This window comes from Danio rerio, chromosome 24, assembly GCF_052040795.2.
Source record: "Danio rerio strain M-AB ecotype USA chromosome 24, GRCz13ab, whole genome shotgun sequence".
Taxonomy (NCBI): Eukaryota; Metazoa; Chordata; class Actinopteri; order Cypriniformes; family Danionidae; genus Danio; species Danio rerio.
Genome location: NC_141044.1, coordinates 15023793 through 15049843, shown reverse-complemented (window position 1 = coordinate 15049843; position 26051 = coordinate 15023793). Strand labels below are relative to the sequence as shown.

The 26051-nt window shown below is 37.4% G+C and overlaps 1 protein-coding gene across 13 annotated transcripts; it reads right to left on the bottom strand.

Moving 5' to 3' along the window:
- Window positions 1-25339, bottom strand: si:ch211-171b20.3. 13 transcript variants are annotated; one of them, XR_015524827.1, is made up of 8 exons: window positions 24593-25097; window positions 24373-24418; window positions 22582-22730; window positions 22108-22237; window positions 21930-22034; window positions 21328-21371; window positions 18408-18637; window positions 1-151 (listed from the first exon to the last, which is right to left on the bottom strand). XR_015524827.1 is itself a non-coding variant. In XM_087309350.1 (7 exons), exons 1-7 carry the CDS (start codon window positions 24768-24770, stop codon window positions 18498-18500), a joined length of 792 nt encoding a protein of 263 aa, XP_087165476.1. In that variant the 5' UTR covers window positions 24771-25322; the 3' UTR covers window positions 18340-18497. The 13 variants fall into 13 exon arrangements, 4 of the variants coding, with proteins under 4 accessions (XP_087165476.1, XP_087165477.1, XP_087165478.1 ...); XR_015524829.1 differs by having other exon boundaries at window positions 18408-18632; XR_015524826.1 differs by lacking the exon at window positions 1-151 and adding an exon at window positions 15728-17562.
- Between the last annotated feature and the right edge of the window lie 712 nt (window positions 25340-26051).

The window sequence follows — 26051 nt, the reverse complement described above, 5'->3', positions numbered from 1 at the left end:
CTTGTTGTCGTCTTGATGAACATCCACAAAGCCAAGTGGAAGAGCAGAATCTGCCATGTCCTGTTGTTGTTTACAAAGTCGTCTAAAGCACCGGCTGTTTCACTTTCTCCAGAGTTCACTTCGCTTATTGAAGTGCCTCTGTCATCCGATCCTTTCAGAAACGGACAAACAGCAGAGTGAAGCATGAAAAACATCAGCAGCTATCAAATCCTGTTCATAGAAAGGTTAGTACTGAATATTAAATTATACATAAGTATTTCTGTATATAAAGCATTTGTTTAGTAACAAGTGTTTCTCATACGATATGTGAACTACGTCAACTGCAACTTTCCGTCGAACACCACGCTCACTAAAAGGGCACCCTTTGGCAGTGGAAACACAAGCCTGATAACCATACTGTATTGACCCGTACCGTACTGTACCTTTCTGTGAAATCGAGGCATAATTTGGTGTCATTGTGCTGTGTTTATCCTGACATCTGACCCTGGTTATCCTCCTCTGAAGTGTGGGTAGGGAAAACCTACTTTGAGTAGGCGGGGAGAACCAGCTCATTTACATTTAAAGGCACAGGTGCAAAAACAGCTACAATTCTTTCTGACCCAAAAAGTGACTTTTCAATATTTTCAAAGTACCCATCAGATCAATGATCTGATGGGTATTTTGACCTGAAATTTCACAGACACTTTATGGAGACCCAAAATACTTATTAATCTTGTAAAAAGTCCAAAATTTGAATCCTAAAAGATTCCTACTCATGTTAAAAACTGGTTTTTAATAGTCATTTTGACATATTAATTTTCCTTCGGATTAAATTCTATAAGTAACAGAAGATTTTCAGGCACTTTCCTGCAGTCTGGAAATGTTGAAAAAATTATTATTATTTTTATATTTTTCTTGTGGTTTTATTATGAATGCATGTTATGAAAAAAAGTCTACAAATTTAGTGTACATGTTTACGTTTGCCATGTGGTGTCATTTAGAATTCATCTTGATGGCAGTATTTGTCTCACTCTTATATACAGTACTAATACAATTATTTCATTAAGGATTCAATTATAATTTGTCAAAGCATGTTATTCTTTATTTGTACAGTAGTAGAAAATTGCCTTTTTAAAACTGTGATAATAGTAATAATAATAATAATAATAATGTATTTTAATTGTTTCTGTATGAAATTATGATTCTGGACACTCAAAGTGCTTTACACATTTTGGGGAGAAACCCCTCATCTACCACCAGTGTGCAGCATCCACCTGGATGACGCGATGGCAGCCATATTGTGCCAAACAGCACACCACACACCCGCTGATTGGTGGAGAGGAGACAGAGTGATGAAGCCAATTATGATATGGGTATAGTTAGGAGGCCAAGATAGTCAGAGGAATGTGGGCAAATTTGGACTGAATGCTGCTAAGTTCTAAACAGCTACTCTTTTATTTTTTTTTTGGAAGAAGAAGAAGAAGAAGATGAAGAATGTCCTTGGATTTTTGATGACCAAAGTCGGGACATCGGTTTAACATCTTATTCGAAAGAATCTCAGGATAAAAGCAATTTTAATTCAAACTGTTAAGATCACTTAAGTTGGATCAAATTTATTTACAGCCTAGTTTACCTCTAAAATATAAAGTAAAACTTAAAACCCTGTAAAAAAATGAAAAAAATAAAAACAAAAAGGTTAAAATAAAACGGATAATGTCATGGCAGAAAATTATACATTTTCATGTTATAAATAAACAAAGAATAGTTTATGTTATTAGCAGACTATATGTATTTACAGGTTGACTGATTGCTTGATTGGCTGTAAATGTCAAAAGTCAAAAAAGTTAATATAAAAAATAAGTCAAATGTAGTGCCAAGCCAGGGCTGGATTTTATCTAGAAAGGGAAGGATTAAAAAGCTATATCAGCCTAAAATAAATAGTTTCAGAAACAGAGCAAGTAATTACATTTTGTTAAGGATTATTATTTTTTTTTCTTAAGAAAACTTGCACTAGTAAGTCCTTCACAATAAGACAAAGAATAAGTCTCTAAAATGAGTAAGGTCATGTTCACTTGAAAAAAAAAAAAGTTAAGCAGCGTTCGTTGGCCATTTTTTGTCTCACTAAGTCACTGGGGAAACAGATACCAAAGCTCCTCTGAAAGGTTTATTATTGTTTTCTGTTGGACATATTAATGTCACCTGATATCAAAGTCATTCTTTGAACTGGACTTCTGTTGTTCACTCGAACCGTTCTACTGAACTAACCCTTAAAAGTGTTGCCAAATGGGCCTTTTGATTTGTGGATTTGGCTGTGTTTAGGTTTGGCTTGGGCATTGCCTCCAATCTCATATTCATGGAGATAGAAGAGGACACTGTCTGCTCTGTGACTGAACTTACTCAAGTATATCATTACCATTAACCGGACTGAGTCACATTCCTTTCCAAAGCACACAAACTTCATGTCACTGGCATTTCAAGTTTTTTTTTTTTTTTTAAGCAAAAAAAGCCTAATAACATTCATAATATCCTGAAGATTAATACTTATCCCTGCACATCATAACATATCTTTATCAACTAACTTTTCATACAACTCAAACATTTAATTTGATTATTAAATTATTCTTTTTTAAATGTTTTTATAGAAGGCTTTTCTGCTTACTGAGGCTGCATTTATTTGATCAAAGTGCAGTAAATGTACAGTAAAAGTGTTAGATTTCATTACAATTAAAAGCAATGATTGATGAATGATGAATATACTTATGTGTATTTAGAAATCATTCTAATATGACCTGCAGCTCAAGAAACATTTACTATTATAATTATCAGTTAAAAAAAACTGTGGACTGCTTCATACTTCTGATTTATTGCTTCTTAACTATAAAGCTTTAAATAATCTAGCTCCTGTTTATCTAATCAACCTTCTGTCTCCCTACAATTCAACCCGCTTTTTAAGATCTCAAATCTCGGGGCTTCTGGTAGTACCCAGAATAGCAAAGTCCACTAAAAGAGGTTGAACCTTCTCTTTTATGGCTCCTAAACTCTGGAATAGTCTTCCTGGTAATGCCAGAGGCTCAGGCACACTCTTTCAGTTCTAAACTAAATAAAAAAAAAACCTACCTAAATCTTTTCAGTAAAACATACACTCAGAGCATCACATAATAGTATGATACATGAGTGTGCTCCTCACAGGTGAGTGGGCTTGACAAACCACTTGTAGGGCACACTCCTTTTTGTTAAAATACTCATATGCTTTCAATGTTTGTTTACGTAACTGCTATTTTCAGTTATATCATTTCACTTTTGCATCTCATGTTTAAATACATTATAAACAGCAGCTACACTAATTATTATTATTTTTCTCTATTTCCACCTGGATACTCATCCCGAGGCCTTTAGAGATTATGCAGCGCCATTGATGTGATCCAAGACCTGTGAAGAGATGATGCCAGAGTATCCATAATCCTGGACCAGGCCATAATCTGAGCTGATGCTGTGGTGGTCATGGAGGAGTGGAGAGCGCATAAGACTGATTCCTGAAAGACCACAGTGACAGACGAGTCTCTGCATTGATTGCGTGGGCCTGAAAACCTGCTGGTGACCTACTCACACCTGCAGCTTCTTCGGGGTATAGACGTCTAGTGTTCTTCAGCCTCCAGAGCCTAGACTGCAGCTCTGCACAGGAAGTTTGGCCAGAGGAGAAATGGTCGTGCCCAAATGAGCCTAGTTTCTCTCAAGATTTTTTTTTCTTCATTTTCATCGTTGGTGAAGTTTTGTTCCTCGCTGCTGTCGCCACTGGCTTTGTTTGGGACTTGTGGAGCTGTGCATCGATGGATTTACCCTTCAGTGTTTGGACTCTCAGCAGTGAAATTTTACCCACACTAAATTTAACTTCCAATCTAAAAACTATACTGACACAGTTTCAATTTACTAGAACTTATTTTTTAAGCTGCTTTGACACAATCAACATTGTAAAAGCACTATATAAATAAACATGAATTGAATTGAACATAGCGTTTAAAAGTAGAATTAAAAATTACTTTTATCAAGTCCATTAATCAAGGGCACAATATATTGTTGAAGAGCCCAAGTGGAGGCATTGAAAAAAACACACTGAAAGAAATAATTAATTTGATTTACTTTTTATGGTATATGTTTGCAAACAATTTATATGAGCTAAATTTAAACACAAATTAAATTAATTGCAGTTTAAATTCATTTGTTTGTTTAAATTCAGCCATCTAAATTGTTTGCAAACACCTGCTTTAAAAAATGTAGTAAATATTTTTTTTTTCAGTGGATGCTGTTCTTTTGAACTTTGTTTTAGTAAAAAAAAAAAAAAACATCCACAAAACTTTGAAGTGGGGAAAAATACTTTTAACATTGATAAATATTAATACCATCATTACAGAATTACTCATAACAGTAAACCATTAGAATAATTTCTATACACTTAAAAAATGACATTTGCTGTTTGTTCAATCTATTTATTGAAGATGAATTGAAACGACACAATTCTTACGTTTTTTTGGGGACGACTTAATTGTTTTCTATTCTGTCCACTTAAATGTGTAAAAATGATTCAGTTAACTTAAATTATTTGAGTTGGGACAACATGAAAGAAATGTGTGGAACCCTGCATTTTTTTATAGTCAAGAATGATGTGACACTTAAGCTAGAGTAATGATGCTGGAAATTCTGCTTTTAATCATTAGTAATAAAGGCTGTTTTAAACTACATTCAATTATTTTACATTTATATAATTTGTTACACAATTTTACAGACTTTACATATTATTTATCTAACTATTTTGCCTTGATGAGCAAAAATATAAAAATCTTACTTGTCTCAAACTTTTAAACATTAGTTTAAATGTCATAAAAACCAAGTATTTAAACATTAATTTGTAGAGTTTTAGACATTTATAAATGCTCCGAGTTGTTGGTTTTGTGTGTCAGGCTGATTTGGAGTGAGTTAAAGGTGCTGTGCTGAAATGATAAACCTCTTGTGGGCAGAGCTATAGCAGCCTTTGATTAAAAAAAAAAATCTCTTTGTTTATTGTTTGTTCCAGTTCCAGTTCCACTTTTATTGACTAAAGTTGAATACTTTCTCTGAAAAAAGTGCTTGGGTGGCCTGTACATTTTGGATGACAATAATAACTATAACAATCAAGTATATATTTTTAAGTTTAAAAAGATTTAAAAGGAATTAAAAAATAATAAAATCTACAGAATAATAAAAATTCCCTTTAAAAACCTTTTTTTAAACATTAGGAAAAAAATTTTTACAAATTCATGGATAATTATTATTGATATTATTAAAAACAATAGATTATTAAATCACATATAGAAATCTCGTCAAATTGTTGTAATAATAATACAAATAATTTTTATTTTTATTATTATTATTGTTGTTATATTATTATTATGTACCTATAAAGAATACTTAAAAAAATAAATAAATGGATCCATTGATTATTACTGTTGTTGCTCTTATTATAATTTACTTTTGAATTTAATTTACTGAAAAAGAATGATTAAAATAGCAATAAACTCCTTTGAAAACCTTTTAAATTTTTAAATAACTGAATTTAATAATAATAATAATTATTATTAAATAGAATTATTTATAGTATGTAATTTAATTGTTAATTATTAATAATTAATAATATTAATATTAATAATAACAATAATATACCATCCAGATTACCTAAAATGTATCACATGGATTCATGGATGATTATTATTATTATTATTGTAGTTGTAATTTAATATTAGTAATAATGATAATAATGCAATTAAAATTGTTACCATTTTTAATGAAGAAATATTTATTTGTTATGAAATTTTAACAATAGGTAATGCTATAACAACAATTACAATCATAATATAATAACAATTATATCAATAACTAACCCTTTTAAAAACTATTTTAATTAAAAATAAACACATAGCTGAATTTTATTTTTTAGTTAAAAACATTCAAAATATTCAACAATTCCTAATGATAAAAATCATCATCATTATCAAATACTTTTTAATTAGTGCAACTAGTACTAATATCTCTTCTTTCTCGTTGCAGGTGGTTCCTGAAATGAACTCTTGAAGCCAAAAAGACATTATCTCTCTTCTCTCTGCCCAGAATGTGCCAACCTAGTCTTGAACAGAATCAACCTGGCCTTTTTTCCTTCTGACAAAAGACACTTTGGTGCAGAATGAAGCTTTCCCACGCTCTCTAAAACAACCCGCACAAAGATACAGCCTCTCACCTGCATCAGTTTACTGTAATGTACGGTACGTTATCAGCTAAAACATAGACCAGCCAGCAGTTTGTGATTACTATCAAACTAAACTATTCATTTCAAAGTCTACAAACAGTGTTTCATTACATACTTATGGTTTGTATCACAAGTATGACTATTAAATTACAAGACATATTTACATTAAGTACTTCTTATAAGTACCTCAGTACCTCTGGACTGGGCAACTGGGTTGGTGGTTTCCAGTTTTAAGAAGGGGGACCGGAGGGTGTTCTCCAACTAAAGGGGAAATCACACTCCTCAGCCTCCCAGGGAAAGTCTAGGGTACTGGAGAGGAGGATCCAGCAAATGGTTGAACCTAGGATCCAGGAGGAACAATGCGGTTTTCGTCCGGACCGTAATACTTTGGACCAGCTCTATAAACTCCAACCCAGGCTCATTGTGCAAACGTAGCCCGGCGGACGTTTTTGGAGGCCGCGAAATACGTCCCCGGGAGGCACGTATTTGAGCAGTTTTTGTTTTCGTGGATCCGTGAGAGGCTGCTGTGCCGCGCCTTTTCACGTCTCGAACTTCTCTCGGGAGCGCGCGCCGTTCGTGCCGTTCGCGCCTGTGCTGTTTTCGCACGAAAAGCTGCCGGAGGCCGCTGTCGAGCGACCGTCTGTCCGACTGAAGGACTGCATGACTGAACGAACGACCGGGCAGCCGGCCAGTCAGCCGACCCAGCCATCCTCCTCCTCCTTCCCTAAACCCAAGCGATAATTTACAAAAGCCGTCCAGAAAAGAAAAGAAGAGCAAAAGCCCTCGTCCGATTTTGACCGCATTTTCGGATTTCGCTGCAGTCTCGCCCCGTCACAAACTTGTTCGCTTTTATTTTTTGGATTCTGTTTTTCATCTTACCTGATTTCTGGAATTGCTCTTCCCCGGTCTCGAACCTGGTCGTCGCCGCGGCCGGCTGGCTCCTCCTCCTCCGGGCCTCCACTCCGCTGACGTAACACTACGAGCTAAGTGGACAAACTGGTTGCGGCGGGAAAGCCCTCCACATGGAGATGAGTGAGCCATCACAGCCAGCATTCGCTCGAAAAAAACAAATATGGCCATACGTACCTCCGGCCACGTAAATCGCGGTCTCCAGAAACATCTGCGGGGCTACGTTTTGAGAGTGAGCTTGGGTTAATAACCTCACCAGGGTGCTAGGGTGCTTTCACACCTGTGAATCGATTCAGTTGTTCCGAAACAGAGATTACAATTGTTACATTGTTGCTCTTTGCTCTTGGAGCGGTTCGCTTTCACACTGCAAAGTTTCTAATCAGACCAAAAGAGCTAAAACAAGTCACGTGCGAGTAAACTCTCCTCACATTGGTCAGAGTGTCAGGGTTTATTTTGCAGTGTCCCGCTAAGCTGTCAGGAGAAGTGGTGGTTTGGTGGTGATTGACAGGGTGCGCGCGCGCAATGTGTCTGAGGAGAGATGCGGAGGGGAGGGGTGAGAAGGGTGCGCGACGATGCCTATTTGAGGACCTGGAGGGAGACGCGAGATTACCGGGAGATCATCACTCGTTTGCGGGCATCCGGAGACTCGCAAAACTTCCCACCCCAATCATAATTCTCTCTTCATATAGCCGTATATGCCTATTACATATCCATAAAATACTGTGATACAACCGCGCTCGGATCGGATCGCTTTCTCACTACAATCGAACCGCTCCAGGGTTCGTTTCAATCGAGCCGAGACCACCTCATTCAAGCGATCTCGGAGCGATTACTTTGGCGCGGAACAGAGCGCAATTGCCCTGTTCACATATGCCAATCGAACCGCGCTAACTGGGCAAACGAGATACGTTCCGAAACAAAAGTGTAGGTGTGAAAGCACCCCTAGAGGGTTCATGGGAGTAGGGTGAGGAGCTCTGACACCCGGGAAGATCTCGTAGTAGAACTGTTGCTCCTACACATCGAGAGAAGTCAGCTGAGGTGGTTCGGGCATCTTTTTCGGATGCCTCCTGGATGCCTACCTAGTGAGGTGTTTCAGGCATGTCCCACCGAGAGGAGGCCTTGGGAAAGACCCAGGACACGCTAGAGGGACTATGTCTCTCGGCTGGCCTGTGACCGTCTCGAGATCCACCTGGAGAAGCTGGAGGAAGTGTCTGGGGAGAGGGTAGTCTGGGATTCTCTCCCAGGATTGCTGCCCCCGCGAAATGGCAGAAAATGAATAAATGGATGAATGACTTCTTATAAGTACTTGAGGCAGTACACAAATAACATTTTTCTGGTAACACTTAAATTATCAATTTCCACTATTAACTACTGGCTTATTACCTGCATATTTCACATTTACATTTAGAAGATAAAAACATCCAAGCACTTGAAGTTTGTCTTTTTGGACGCCAAAAAAATCAATCAATGATTTTATTGACATCAACTTAATTCTTCAGTTTCTCATCCAATCCTCTGACCAATCAAATTCTCTCTAGTATTTGACGTGTCCTGCCCCATTCAAGATGCTTCTCATTCATTTTATTTTGAATGCGCTTGAGCTCAACTGCTCTCACTGGTAGAGCTGTGATGTAGAGTAGAGCTCTGCGCGGGACTAAATTTTGAATCCCGCTCCCGCCCGCACCCGCCAAGTTTTCGCCCGAACCCGACCTCTCCCGCATATATTAAGCATTTGTTGTCCCGCTGCCCGACCCGCCCCGTTTTCTACCCGCCGCGCCCGATCCCGCTAAAGAGCGGGGGGAGAACAAAACCGAAAATCTCCCAGCTATACAGTCCAGACAGCCTATAACAAGCTGTCTGTTTAAACCTGGCGGGTGCGGGATTCAAAATTTAGTCCCACGCATATCTCTACTGTGATGATAGCAAAACAGCTGTTTGTATTGGCTGTTTTTATAAAGGGGAGGAGCTAATATAGGTCAAACCCTGTCTTTGGGCTCTATTTTAATGTTCTAGGGGCAAATTCTGAAGCGCATGGCGCAAAAGCATTAATGGGGTCTCCTAATCCACTTTTGCTATTTTAAAGAGCCCATATTATGGGTTTTTGAAAATTCCCCTCCATGTAGTGTGTAACACAGCTCTAAGTGAAGTGAAGTATCCAGCTAAGGCTTAAATCTGTAAGAATACAGTGTTTAAAACTGTTGATTCATCTATAAAAGAGTCGACTCATAGTGCTTCAAACGAGTCGCCTTGATACCGATTCATTAGGTGTTTCGCCATGACGTACGAACGAAACCAAGTTATTCACGTGCACGCGCAAACCCGGGAGATTTCAAACCTGAGGCCCCGCCCTCTGACGCAGAAACCCAGACACACACACACACACACACACACACAAACATGCCGGTCGATTGAAGTCACACTGCAGGTGGATATATTGAGTCTCTACCCAAACATGAAACCTCAGCATTATAGCCAAGCAGTTGGAAACTACTGGAAACTTCTGGAAGCTACATGCTACAAAGAATACTTCATCAGCGTTTGTTAAAGGAAGGATCAGTAAAGAGTAACTTACTGCTGGACGTCAGGATGGATTTTTCTTCCTCCATTTCTCAAGTGTAAGTACGTGCGATTAAAGTTGCCTCGTTGACTCGAGCTTGCAAATGTATTTAGTTGTGATTTGTTACTTGTAACCGCGTGTACTGTATCAGGTTAACTGGCTATATTCTCTTATCGCGTGCAAAGTCATATTAAAAACGCGACGCGTGCTGCTTTGTTAACGGAGCTCCGTGGACGAGGAGTAGTGTGTGTGTCTGTGTGTGCGTGTGCGCGCGCTGTCGTCCGAAGGTGTGTGTGTTTGTGTGTGCGTGTGTGCGCGCACGCGCGTTGTCGTCCGGAGCAGGGTTAAGTGCGTGTGTGTTTGTGCAATATGTGTGTGTGTGTGTGTGTGTGTCTGTGAAAAGAGCAGAGTGAGAAGCTAGGAGATCTCCTCAACTGTTTTTGGAGTTTTTGCTCAATAAAATAGTCAGTCGTCTGTATTTTCAATTCCATAGTCTGTATTTACATTGACCCACTGGCAGCTAAACTCCACGCCTACACTATCGAGCGTGTATAAACTGTGATTACTTTTATATTGCTGATTAGCTGTTTGGCATTTCACTCTCTGACTGAAGGCAGTCGACCAATCGCAACAGGCTGTCATTGGTCCAATCAGCGCAGATTAGCTTTGCGCTAAGGAGGGGTTTGGGAACGAATGAATCACTGGACGATTCATACAGGAGTCGCTGGGATAATTAGGTAAAAATAAATGCAGATTATAAGACCATGAAAGTGTTTTTTGACCTTGCATGCATATTAAACTGTTGTTGGAGACCCTTACAACCAAGATATGACCCTATTTCATGTATAATATGGGCTCTTTAAGGACAGGAAACTATGCTTTGTGCAGTGGCGCATGGTCTGACAGGGTTGAGCTTATTCTCTTAATGAGTTATGGGTGTGTTATGAGAATGAACCAATCGGCGTCTCATCTCCGTTTCCTTTAAGAGTCAGTTGCTTCTCTCCATGGCACATTTTCTGTTTACATGGCAGACTTTGTAAGTTGAAAAACAGTTAAGAAAACAGTTAAACTGTATCTGCAGTAAGAGGATAATGAGCCTAATCCATCCGACCTTTACTTTTACTTTCTCTCTTTCATAGATAAGGAAACAGTGTTGTACGCTCTCCACTGAAGCAAGCATTAGCGTACATAATTAATTTCTTTTGTCACGCGACCTGTCTAATTCTTCCCACAACAACAACGAACTTTAATACAGTGGTACTGAAACCCGGGAAGAAGTGGCCCTAGGGGTATAGTGGGAAGGTCTGGGCCGATGCATTGGCGCCGCGGGCACGAGGATAGCGCACCAAAGAGTTGCTCCACAAAAGAGGTGAGTGCGTTGATCTGCGTCCCCGCCACGCCAATCATCGGCCCCCGTTGCGACGGGCTATACCAGATACCTGTGAGTAAGAAAGGAGGTACATATCAAGCTTTGGTGGATTCGGGGTGTAACCAGACCTCCATCCACCAAAGCCTGCTTTAAGACCCGGAATTGGATACGAGCCGCTTGGTGAGGGTAAGGTGTTTGTCAGGGGAAGGGCTGGGAATTTCCCGGTGTAAAGATTTTCCCCTGGAGCAGTCGTGTGATGACACACTAAAACATGCACTAAAAAGAGTGCATGCGGCCACATCGCATGGATCTCATCGGGCCATTAGAGCGATCCCCACGCGGGCAACGGTTTGCATTAGTTCTAGTGGATAATGCAACCTGCTACCCGGGAGCAGTAGCGCTCCATAACATCTCAGTGAAGAGTGTTGCGGAAGCCCTGTTTCGTATAATCTACCGAGTGGGAATCCCCAACGAGATTCTCACTGATCAAGGCACCGCGTTCATGTCACGCACGATGCGCAAACTTTACAGATTATTGGGCGTTACATCTATTCGCACCAGCGTCTATCACCCACAAACAGATGGGCTGATGGAAAGGTTTAATCGCACGCTTAAATCAATGATCTGTAAATTCATTCACAAGGACGCGAAAAATTGGGATAAGTGGTTGGAGCCTTTATTATTCGCTGTGCGGGAGGTTGCCCAAGCCTCCACTGGGTTTTCCCCCTTCGAGCTTCTCTATGTCAGACAGCCCAGAGGGGTTTTGGATGTCGTTAGAGAGGCTTGAGAGGATGAGCCTTCTAATAGTAAAAATGAAATTCAGTATATTCTGGACCTTAGAGCAAAACTCCACACACTGGGGCGGCTCTCTACAGAGAATTTGCTTAAGGCCCAGGATGACCAATGCCAGCGTTATGATAAGGGCACTAAACTGCGTAAATTTTTACAGGGAGATAAAGTCCTTGTACTGCTACCCACTTTCAGGTCTAAATTACTCCCCAAGTGGCAAGGGGCGTTTGTGGTAACACGACGAGTCAGTGATCTCGATTACAAGGTGGTTTGTTCGGACAGGGCTGATTCATGTCAGGTCTATCACGTTAATCTGCTAAAGCAGTGGAGGAAGCCGGAGGACGTGGCGCTGGCTACGCTTGTTACTAAACGAGGATGACCTGGGAACGGCTGAGCTCTCTGGTCACGGGGGGGCGATCATCTCTCAGCGAGCCAGCTCCTCGACATCCGCCACCTCCAACGGGAGTACTCTGATGTGTTTTCGCCACTGCCCGGTCGTACTAACCTGATTCAGCACCATATCGAGACCGAACCGGGCGTGGCCATTAGGACCCGGTCGTATCGCCTACCTAAACACAAGAAAAAAGTGATTCAGGAGTAATATGTTGAAAATGGGAGTAGTAGAAGAATCCCACAGCGACTGGGCCAGCCCGATTGTCTTGGTATCAAAGACAGACGGCTCGGTCCAGTTCTGTGTGGATTATCGCAAGGTGAATGCTGTGTCGAAATTTGATGCTCATTCAATGCCGCATATTGACAAGTTGCTCGAATGGTTAGGTGCTGCTCGGCATTACTCGACATTGGATTTAACGAAGGGATATTGGCAGATCCCCTTATCTCCAATATCCCGCTTAGCCAAAAAAACATCCTTCACTACGCCGTTCGGATTACACCAATTTGTGATGCTTCCGTTCGGGCTGTTCGGGGCACCAGCGACGTTTCAGCACCTGATGGATAAAATACTCGGCCCTCGCACAGCATATGCAACATCTAAGGGGGTATTGTCGGTTGGACGGGCCAGGCTCACAGCTAATCCATTGAAGTGCGCAATTGGGCGAGTGGAAGCAAGGTATCTGGGCTTCCACTAAGGTCACGGGCAGGTGCAGCCCCAAATTGATAAGACTGCAGCTATTGCAACCTGTCCAAGACCTAAGACCAAAAAGGAGGTAAGACAGTTTTTGGGGCTGGCAGGATATTATAGGCATTTTGCCCCTAATTATTCGGCCCTTATCAGCTCATTGACTGATTTCACTAAAAAGGAGGGACCGGATACCGTCCAATGGTCGGAGCAGTGCCAACAGGGCTTTTCGAAGGTAAAGTGTATACTTTGCGGGGGGCCACTATTGCATGCTCCTGACTTTGCTCTCCCCTTTGTTTTACAGAGAGAGAAGCATCCGATCGGGGACTGGGGGCGGTTCTCCCACAGGAGGTGGCGGGAGTGGAACGGCCAGTGCTGTACATTAGCCGCAAACTCAGCAAGAGTGAGGCTAAGTACAGCACCATAGAGAAGGAGTGCCTGCCGTTCTCACTCTCCGCTATTACCTCCTGGGTATGGAATTTGCCCTCTGTTCAGATCACGCTCCTCTCCAGTGGCTTCACCGCATGATGAATACCAATGCTCGGATCACCCATTGGCCAGGTGCAGAAATGGCTGTAACCGACTTACTCTCCAGGGCCTGGGGGCTCCCCGGCTTGAGGCAGGCGGTGGGGGTATGTGGAGAGGTGAGCATGATCGAACACTCAATAAGGGGGGAGAGCATGCTCGGAGCCCGGCGGCTAATCAGCAGGTCAATCAGAAATGATAAATAACACCTGTCTTTTTAGTGATTGGGCCGGAGAGACTCCCTTCTTAAGGAGAAGGGGAGGAGCAGTCGGGAGAACACACACACCCTGCTACATGTGTGATGTAGTAAATCAGTTTAATAAAACTGTAATAAATCCGACCCTGTCTTCTTCTTCCCACAACAACAACAAACTTTACTACTAGAAGGTTATTTCATTTCATCAGTTGATTCATTGGAGAAGGGAAACATCCATGGAAGAAGACGAGTAAGGGAGAAGGGAAGGTGAACCATCTGACATCGATTCCAGCCACTGACTGACTGGAATCCCTGGGTAGGTGACAGGAGATGGGGAGCGATAATTGGTGCTGAGGGAATGTGATGATGAGAAAGAATAGTAAACAGAGCAGCAGAAACGAGCTGGCGATGTGACAACAGGTGTTCAAATCTAAGCTAGTTTTAATAAAACAAATATAAATATGCATTCAATAAATAATACTAATGATAATAATAACATTATACAAAAGTAAGTTGTCGTGAATAAATTGAAAGAAAAGCCCCTGAGGTGAAAAAGGCATGGAGATACTTTTTTAAATATTTATGTAGAAAATAATCATTTTTGTAACATTTTAATCCTTTAATTCTTTTTCATTTGTAAAGATATTTCGGTATTGCTCTTTTGGTTATTATTCAACAAATGCAGAGGACAAACTAGCGTTCTTGTCTAGACCGGTCTTACAAAGTTACCTCAGAAGAAAGAACTGAGATATAAGATATTTCCTGATGGTCACCTGACCTTTACGTATTTTAACGGATGATAATTTAAACATTAAAACATCCAAACAACGATAAATTGCTTTTTTCCTTTTTCAAACACTGCCTTTATATGGTTGGGCAGCGGAGCAACAAGTCAGTTATCTAAGCTTTCAGACGCAGCCAATAATGATAGTCAAAATAGCACATACAGGCAAAACTAAATTAATACCTGTGGCCCCTGCAATACACTGGGACCGCATGAATAAAAAAAAAACAGTCTGTGGAAGAAACTAAACATTATCATGCACCTATGTCTATTACACTGGAAACCTTGCTACTTGATTACTCAAAATACATGTTGAAAGTTACTGCCAATTGTAGTCATAAAACATTCTGACAAAATATGTATGTGTGAACTGGCCCTTTTTGAAAATATTGGTAAATTTTTTTTCTGCCAATTTTCCAGAAACAGAATTTGTAACGTTACCAATAATTTGCCAGAATGCTGCTCTGTATGAACGCAGAAGGAAAATTGCTGGTCTCAACAAGAAAGAGCATGTTCACATTTAGAACATGCTGAAGTGAGACGTCTATTCCAGCCAATCAGAACATTCAGACACATTCACATCCACATCCATATTTTTCCAGACACATTCAACTGCTAGATGTTTGTCAAATAATGTTTTTTTCTTAATGCTAACTGTGTAAAAAAATATAGATAAAATGCTTATGAGAAACCCTTGCTTACCTTCAAGCTCTGCTTCAGTTGCTTGACGTGTGAGCACATGAAGAAGTGCTTTGGTGAGTGCCAGCACACACATATTATTTACATCTTGACATGCAAAAGTGTTTATCGAAGAAGAACACTAGTTTTCACTGAAGTTATTTAAAATAATTACCAACCACAGAATTTGTAATGTAGTCAAATGCGTAAACATTTAGCTGCGGTTCATGCTTGAGCCCTTGAGATGTCTCTGGGACAAAGCAGATGCTAAAGCTTTAAATAAAAGTGAAACCATCAACAAAAGCTCATCCCCTTCTATGTGTACAAATACAAGCACAGCTGTTTAAAGTGCATTTCTGGTTAATGATTTCAGAATTTAATGGTATTTTGGAATGGATGTGTGAATGTTTTTTTTCCGAAAAAATTCCGGAATGTTTATGAAGGGGCTGTGTGAACAGCACTTTTTTGAATTTACCCGTAAAGTTGGTCCAGACATTTTCTGGATATTTACCAGTGTCACTCTGTAAAAAGGAAACGATCGCTCAGTGCAAGGCAGCATCCAGGATAAACACAATTATTACATAACTCTCTGGAATATTTGATTCTGATTGGTCAGTCACTACATTTCAAGGTATGTTATTACAGCATAACAACTGCAAACTAATAACACAGGCTCATCTTTGTACAAGAGTCATCTTGACCAACAATAAGTACATTCATATATTTAACCCAGGCTCATTAAGAATACATACCCCAGTATATATTTCTGGACAGCGCCAAATATGTCCCATGAGGTACGTTTTTTTTTTTTTTTGCAGTTTTTCCTTTTCGCGAATCTGCCAGAGGCGGCTGTGTACTCTGTTTCAGATCTCAAATTTCTCTTGTGAGTGCAATTTAAGCCGGCTCTCCTCGCGTAAATCAACCAGTGGCCAATGTTGACTGACTCGGTCTAACCTAACTGATAGTGTTTTCAAAAGCACCGATTGACTGTTGAACATCCTCTTCCCTAAACCCAGTGCTTAATTTGTAAACTGCGAGTTCCCAGAACAGATGGGAGTAACAGATCCAGCATGTTACCCGTTGATGGAGAGGTGCACACATGAAAGTGGAGAGCCCAGGGGCTGCAGTGGGTTAGGCGTTGGATGGCGGAGGGGTGTCAAGGATGAAGAATGAAAGTGAAGAGCGGGGGGTTGTCGCGGATGAGAGTGAAGGGGATTGGGAAGTAGCAGTAGAAAGTGAAAGTGAACAGTGGACGAGGGAGAAGAGCGATTGAGAAGGGGGATCAGTAAAATGAGATTCTGGATCTGGCGTGTTTCGGCACAAATTAAGCCCTACCTTAACCCAACCAACAGTGTTTTTAAAAGCAATCCAGAAAAAAAGAAACGCACTCGCAGCTGTTTGATATTTACCACATTTTCAGATCTTACCACATTCTTAGCCTGTTACTTATTTAATTTTTTACCTTTTGTTTTTGTTTTACCAGCTTTCTGGAACCATTCTTTCCCAGACCTGACCCCAGGGCCGAAGTGGGACTCCTTTTCACCCCTGAAGTTTCAAGCCTTAGACCGGCCCACCCCATTTTCATGACTGACTAAATTAAAATAAGTTAATAAGAACATTAAAGGGTAGCTAAATCTTTAACACTATTCTTTTAAACATCACAATGTCCTTTCCTGCAATATCTGAATATATAAATTTTTATAGATATCCAGTCCTTTGTTATGGTAGTTACACAAAAAATAAAGTATGTACACCAACATAAGTACCCAAACAGTATTATATGTCTTAACACTAAAAATAAAATTACTCTGGTGAGGTTGAAACTCAGGTCAGCGGCGTTGTAACACAACGTGGTGTCTGCTGGACCACAATGGCGCTGTTATGCTGATGCATTTGGAATAAAAAAATAAGTATTGCACTATTATCTGCAAGACTTTTAACCACAGTATTACTTTCTATTGATGGCTTAATCTTTTTTTCCCCTTTTTAGATTTCTGATCAAGATTTAATAATGTAGTGAATCATCTGATTTTTATTGAGCAGATGTAATATTCATTAATATTAATTATTCAAACTCTTATATTCACTAAGGTGCCCCTGTTTGGAGTCGAATTATAGTTACATCATCATTAACCTGCAGGCTGCATGTTGATCATGGGGCTGCAAGAAAATAAATAAAAAGAGCGGATCTGCGGCAAAATAATTAACAAAAAGAGTGAGGCTATGATCAAATAAAAAAATAATTTAAAATAGTGTGACTGCTTGGAGTGCAAGCAGCTAGGGACACCGGCACTCGCGACCAAAAAACGGCCGGCCGTCGGGAATTCTTCCGATTAGCCAATCCGGGCATGCCCGACCCCATCATCGCAGTCAACTTCTCTGAGTCTCAAGTCTTCCAGCGTATACAAGGAGCCACTGGACAAACTGGAAACAGTGGAAAAGCCGATCACATCGAGGTGGGTGGGCATATCTCCTTTACATCTGTTTCCATGGTTTATAATCTTTTTCAGCTACAATTTAGTTTAAAAAATTGAACAATTCAGCAAAATATATTTGTATAACAAAAAAATATAAATAGTTTGCTTATCTAAAATGATTTATATAGAACTGCTGAATGCATATGTATTTTAGGCAAGTATATAGACCCTTTTTACATGTCTGGGTTTCCCAGCAGCAGAAATCATCATAGTTGGGTAAACTTAAAGCACAGTGAATGGGAGAATACAACAAATCTTTTTTTACAATCCTATTTGCTGAAATAATAAAAGGAAAAACTTTACGTTGGTCAAAACTTTCAGAAAAAGAGAAAAAAATTGTGTGAGACTGATAACAGCAGCCAAGAGAGAACAACGTCAAATTTACAGTCCTGCTACACTCTGCATTACAAATGCCTCGTACACACAGGAATTTGTTTTTGTAATTAGACGCAAAAATGATATAATTCATATGTAAATGCTTATAAATTTTCCTTAGTTTAAGTATAAATAAACGTTCGTTCAGGGAGTTATGATGCTGATTACAATTAAAGACCTCATAACGGTCTTGCGAAAAGAGTCCATTATAAGTAACTGCAATTAAATTCCCAAAATATGACCAGTGATCCCTTACATTTCTTTTAGACTGAAAAGTAATTTAATTACAATAAATAGTTACTTTGTAACTAGTTACACCCAACACTGGCGAAAACACATTTAAAGCAACTTGATACAATAATCACTTTAATTCAATATCTGTTCATACTTTAGTGGTTGTGATTCAACACTTTGTACCTCTCAGGTTGCCTCTCTTGACCTTATTTTCTCCATCTTGGCACAGTTGTTTCAGGTGTGGTGTGGTTTTCTTTGGCTAATGAACTCCAGTTAAGAGTCCTGCCTATTGATCTTTCTGAGTCTCTTCATTTTCTCCTGCCGGACTGTTTCTACTTCCAGAGAGGAAATCTCTGAGAGCCTCTGAACAAAAGAGGCTGTGGCCCCGAGGTGTGGATCAAGGTACGACTGAGCTGAAAAACAAAGACTGGTTAGGCAAGACTCTTTTCTTGCCTTAAGTAAATGACTTGACATTTCAGTAATAGCTGTGTCTAGCATGGCGTGTGTATGTACTTGAGTGTTAATTAATGTTTGTGAGCTCATGAAATAAGCATGACTGGGTCACATCCAATTATGTGCCTGTTAATACAAGGTTCTTATACATTATTCAAAGTCAAGTTTAAGCACTCTCCAGGTGCATTTTCAAATTTCCAGCACTTTACACGTGTGGCTAATACAAATTGACATATTCCATCTCATTACATCAGATACTATTTGTTAGAATACAATACTATGCACAGACTCCAAAGTTTTCATTTTATGCAAAAGCAGAAATATCTATTTTATTTTATTTAAATATTTCATTATTATTACCTATGTAGTAAGATAAATTATTATGAAATAATTTTGTATTTTCATTTTCATTAACTAACACTAACAAAATTACTTTAATAAATATATTGTTTATGCATTTGTTCAGGTTACTAAATACATTAACTAATGGAACTTTAATATAAACTGTAGCATTGCATGTGTGAAATTCACCCTGCGAATTGAATCTGGTTATGTTTACATCTTGTATTAAGATGCATTTATTTGATTCGATTACAAGTGACAAAACAACTCGCCACCTGCATAATGCCTAAACATTTCGGCATGCGTTGTTGAAGAGCACAAGTCAGAAGAGATTAAAACATTTGATTAATTTGTGTGATGAAAATGGGTTATTCATTACATAAAATGAATAATTTTATTCATTGACACTAAATCAAATTTAGTTTGATTTTGTAAATTAAATTACATGTCATACATTAAATGCGTTTAAAATATAAAATGCATACATTTAGTTTTCTTTAAATATTCATACACTCATTCATAACCACCAATTACTCTGGCATTTGTTTTAGGTGGTAAATGCCCTTCCATCCACATCTCAGCACTGGGAAACAATCAAACACTCTTATTCACACTTAATCGTACACGATAGCTAATACTGTTTTATCTTATTTAATTATACCATATGTCTTTGGACTGTAAGGGAAGCCAGAGCACCTGGAGAAAACCCACACGATGATGCACACGCCACACAGAAATGCCTCCTGGCACAGCTGGGACTCGAACCAGCATCCTTCTTGCTGTAAGGTGACAGTTCTAACCATTAAGCCACCAAGTCAGCCAATAAGAATTATACACATTATAAAAATTGTATAAATGGTATGAAGTTGTCCATATGAAGGCAGTCCTGAAGCAGATGTTCGGATTCAGTGTAAAGACGCCATGGCTCATTACACAGATGTACAGTGTACAGTTTTTGTTAATACAAACTTTAAAACATGTACATTGTTTTAGGTTTGATTTCAATGCCAATTTTGCTATGTAAAAGTGCTTATAGTAACTCATTTTAATAAAATAAATAATTTTTGTATTTTACTTGCATTAATCGACTTTACATCTGTAACATACTAGCTGCTTTACTAGCATTTTTAACCATATTCATTCAAAGATGTAGTACACGGAGCAGACAGAATAGAATAGAATAGAATAGAATAGAATAGAATAGAATAGAATAGAATAGAATAGAACAGAATAGAATAGAATAGAATAGAATAGAATAGAATAGAATAGAATAGAATAGAATAGAATAGACATTGTTTTAAAACAAAGAAAGACTGTTCAGGACTTATCAACCCATGCACAATCTCTAATCAGAATAGTGGTCAAAAGTGGACCAAAGAGACAGATTAAACACCATGAGTAAACAGTCTATGTTGTCTACTTGTAATCCAATAACCAAAATGCATCTTAAAACCAAGGTATAAATAGGGCCTGTAATAGGAGTGAAGTGAGAGATATCACATGTTCGGGACTAAGCAAGCAACTTAACAACACATAATATGTGCTAAATTCACCCGCATATAAGCTTGGTCCCTGATAAACAGAACAAGCAGAATGCAGCAACACAGGCTCGCTGGAAACAAGTGCTGCAGTCAGTATGATTGCAACAACGCTTGTTCCTTTTTTACACTATTGATATTTATAGGCACCTGTTAATGGTGTCCTAATGGTTTAATACATGGTGTATTAAACATTTGTCTCATCTTTCTATTTCCATTCAGACAACTTTTCTGGTGTGGTCAGTTTGCTCGATAATTTACTTTGTACTGTTTTGTAATTATGGTGCAGAGCACTAAGGTTTCTGCACGGTTTCACAAAGCAGATAAAAGCAATGAAAAATCAAGGTAAACTACAAGGCCTCTGTTCACCTTTTTTCTTTTTTTTTTTTTTTTGAAAACACTATAGGCTTGGTTTAGGTCACTGGATTCGCTATGTGATCTGTACTAGGTGATGTACAAGTGCATAGGTTGTGTATCTTAAATGCACAAAAAAACATACCCTAAACAAAGTATTCCAGATTTTAAAATAAAATAAATAAAATAATGATAGCACCCTCTAAGTGGATTTATCATCTGAAATGTGCCATGAAGTTTTTCTAATTTTGATTTTAACTTTTACATGTGCGTTGATTAGATCATCTGTTTTGTTTTGTTTTTTTGGTTTTTTGGTGTGTAACCATCTTAATAGTCTACTATGGTTATCTAGTCTACTAGGTAAATCACAACACATTAAGGTCATTCATAAAGGTCAAATGAAAGATAATGCTCACTTTTGTTAGCATCAATGGGAAAGAGGCTGTTTTTCATCCTTGTCCTACGAAAAACAATGAATGAGACAAAATATAGAGTTAGAGTAAAATATTAATACAATAAAATTACAACTCAAATATTTGGAATAATTTTTTTTTTTTCGAAATCCAATTGTGCAGTTATTTGACGGAAGCATTTTACAGCTGTTTTCTATTTTAATATATTTTGTTCTTAAGATGGTAAGGAATTTTTAGGCCCATTTTTGTACTTTTTAAAGTTTTTTTAAATAATAATGAAAAAGTGACACTTTTACAATCATTTATAACATTAATAATATAAAATAAATGTTTTGAGCAGCAAAACAGCATTTTCTAATGGTTTTTAAAGGATCATTTGACACTTAATACATTTGACACTGAATACTAGAAATTCAGCTTTGAATCACAGGAATAAATTACAATTTAATCTTTTTTTTTTTTTAAACAGGAACATTAAAACAATATTGCTGATTCAGTTGTATTTTAATCAAATAAATACATACTCTCTGTGCATTAAAGACATTGTTCAACAACAACAAAAATATTTTAAAAGTTTTGGCTAGCATTGTTTGTACAGTTTTTACCTGTTTTTAAAGTTTTGTGATAGACACACTCGACCACTAATAGAGGGAGTTGTGACTGGTAACAGTATTGATGGAAATGACTCCAGATAATCAGACCTAGAAGAACTGATACAGAGTATGTAAGTTATTGCATATATAAACACAGTCAAAAAAATGCAAGCATTTCAGCAGGACTCACTCGCAAATACGGGGCCTTGTGTCACGTGGGAAAAGCTCTTTGCGATGGGCAAATTTGGTTAAATTGTGAGAGTGATAAACATGAAACTCCTGAGAGAGTGCACCTGGGTTGTGGTTATTCAGAACATCTTCTGTTTGGAAAAATAAACATTTTGATGCAGAAAAGCCTAAAATTTCAGAATAATGTAACAGAAAGCTATATAACCAATTTTTTTCCTCAAATAATTGCAAAAGCATTCACTGACCAAACTTTGTTCAATCTAAAAAATTTTGTTTTATGTTGGTAATCCCTAAAGTTAAAAGGGCTGCACAAATATTAGTGTGGATTAATGCGCCATCTCCTGGTCACTCGACTAAAATAAAATACACATTTTAATCTCGTCAAATATTAATAAATTTTTTATTTATTTATTTATTTATTTTGTCTTAAACAAGAGCATTTAGATTGAAATATGAATGGAAAAGTGATAAATACCTTCAATACCATGTTTCATGTATGTTCCATTTCTCCATCGTTTGTCAAATAAAAAATGGCGGCCAGAGATATTCCTGTCAGGCATGTTGTTTTGTGAGGTACATTTGGTGAATTCTGCACGATCATTGGCTATACATGGGAGCAGAGGCCTAAAAAGTTGACAAAGTTGAATAATATTTATCTCTTAGAAAAAAACAAAGTTATTTCAAGTGTGCCATTTACTGGTATACTCAACATTAAAACGAAGAAGAAAAAAGAAAAAAGAAATGTAATGTCAGCATGCTTATGTAGCCTAAAGTACACTTTATTTAGAACTGATTGTTTACCCCCAAATTAATGGAACTAATATGTTGCTCCATAAGTGGACACTGTTACAACTAAAGTTTGAAATGCAGAATCCCTGAGTGTTTTAAAATCATCACTTACAATGTAGGCTACTTTAGGGTATGTTTTATGTGTGTTATTCTTTTGCTTTTTGCTTTCTTAATTTGATTTTAAATTTTCTTTATTTTTATTATAACTGCTTTGTTTTGTTTTTTTTTTTTTTTGTTAGTTTTTTTGTCTTTTTTCTTTAGCCTAGATTTTTTGTACATTTCTTTTCCTTCTGTACTTTTATATAGTGCTTTAATTATAATATACTAAAATTCATAGTAAACTAAAGTATTCCCCTCTTAAAATATTTGCTTAAAATATTACCTTGTTTCCCCTTATCTGTACGAGTGAAATTTTAAACTGTCCAGTGCCTTCTGCTCTCAAATGTTGAAAAAAGTATTAAGGTCTTGTTTTAGATAAACACTAAAAGCTGAGATGAAAAATGTACTTTAGTCAGAAATTTACTTTTGCTGTTTATTCAAAGGTTTAGGAAATTTTCCAAATTATTTCTCTACCATGGTGTTATGGCAACTAGTAAAAACAGTGCTTTGTTATTCAAGCATTCTGTAGCATTTGTTAAATCATATTTTACAACAAACCCCGCATAAATTGTAGCCTGATCATCTCTACTCTTGAGATATTTTTAGAAAATTCCACCACACAGGTCAAGCACTCAATGCGTTTAGTATGTAGTTGAAGTCAGAATTATTAGCCCCCCTGTTTATTTTTTCCCCCAATTTCTGTTAAAAAAAATAGATTTTTTTTCAACACATTCTTAAACATAACATTTTAATAACTACTTTTTAAAAACTGATTTATTTTATCTTTGCCATGATGAAAATAAATTAGATTTCTTTAGATATTTTTCAAGACACTTCTTTTTAAGCTCAAAGTTACATTTAAAGGCTTTAACTAGGTTAATTATGTTAATTTGGCAAGTTCGGTTAGGCAAGTTATTGTATAATAATGGTTTGTTCTGTAGACTATCAAAAAATATAGCTTAAAAGGGCTAATAATTTTGACCTTAAAAGGGTTTTTAAAAGATTAAATTTGCTTTTATTCTAGTCAAAATAAAACAAACCAGACTTTCTCCAGAAGAAAACAAAATAGTATAGCACACATACTGTGAACATTTACTTTTACTGGTAAACATCATTTGGGAAATATAAAAAGAAAAGAAAAGAAAATTCAAAAGGGGTTAATAATTCTGACTTCAACTGTGTGTCTACTTGTCATGCTGCAATATTTACTTTTTTAACATAATGTTAAATGTTACAAATGCTTTTTAAAGGATATGTTTTGTAATCTGCAACAAAATAACTTCACACAGCCATCTCCCCAACCCTGCATTTAAATTCACTTGCAGTATAGGTTGCAGTATGAATGACAGATGTATTAATTATATGGTATTACACTCACCCATCCTTTACAGAGCTGACAGTGTGAAACTTTAGATCCCTGGAATCTACAATTTCACATTAAACATAAACATGTCAATCAACATCATATAAAGTCTAAATCATATAGCTTTTTCAACTGCAGTATACTTTATTTTTATTTTCATTGTTTTATTTTAATACGTTCCATATTAAAACCGAAATGTTATCTGCATGGTGTTGACTGTAAAATAATCACTCACTGTGCGTTGGTCTCCCAGAGAAAACGTTCAGCCTGGAGTCAGCGGTGGAGAAATATCCAGACACCGGAGGACTGAAGGTTGAACTGGGTCGCGCGTCTGTAATGTCCTGGATCATCAGAGAAGCTTCAATTGGCAGTGACATCAGTTTGGGTCTAACGACGCTGGCATAAGGCTTCATCTTCACTTTCAGATGACAAACAAACTATGTCATTTTATACCGTTTAAATAGGTTAAGACTAGCCAATTGGTCCATTTCAGCTAAGGCTAAATAAAAGAGTAAATAATGGAAGCTGACAGTGCTTGGCGTCGACGTTTCCATGACTACCACTACTACAACAACCACGTGACAAACGCGATGCGATAAAAGTTAATTATATTCAGTTTGACTAAAAAATGAATTAACGTAACGTTATTCAAACCATACGCGGTTTGTTGGCTTAAAATGAATTAAACATACGATATGCTGAATTTATTTACCTTATTTAATTTTTCAAATTTAACAAGCTCTAATTGTTAAACAACAACACCTGTGATGGAATCGTTAGTTTGAGTCGGTTCGTTTCTATTAATCACAAGTTACTGTTCTAAGCATCGGTCGTAACGTGAAGAATCATTGTACACTTTGTAATGGGCTAAGTTCTTTCAGAATATGGACTGTATCAGACTGTGCTATCAGACTTTTAGAATATTGTACATTATGCATTGTAGCTATTATTTAACAATAATAATAATAATAATAATAATAATAATAATAATAATAATAATAATAAATTTCAGTTTGCATTACCAGATAATAGTAATGATAATAAACAAAAACAGGTCAGAACGAAAAGTGAATAAAATCAAATAAAAACCTTTGTTGAAAATAATTGATCAAACAGCCCCATCGTCACTTAACATTTACTATGGACCCCTTTCCCTTTACAAGACGGAGAGTGTAATTATAGTTCTAGTCCAACAGGTGGCGACGTTGTAAAGGCATTTTCTCCCAAGATAATTTAGTCCTAAAATGCACTTTTTCTACTTTTAATCTAATTTTTATTTATTTTGCTGTTTTTATTGTAACTCAATCTTTTTTATACATTTTAAATCATTAGTTTCCTTAAAATTAATTTACAACTAAAAACAATAAATATATATAGGGCTACTTTTTAAATAAATTTGACTGCTAGACTGCTTCATGATTGGGGGTAGTAGATATTTTATAATATTATAATTACATAATATTACATTATCATCCTAATATGATGTTTTTATTCATTCATTCATTCATTCATTTACTTTTCGGCTTATTCCCTTTATTAATATGGGGTTGCCATAGCAGATGCCCTTCCAGCTGCAACTCATCATTGAAAAACATCCATACACAATCATTCACACACATACATTGCGGACAATTAAGCATATCCAATTCACCTATACCGCATGTCTTTGGACTTGTGGGGGAAACCAGAGTACC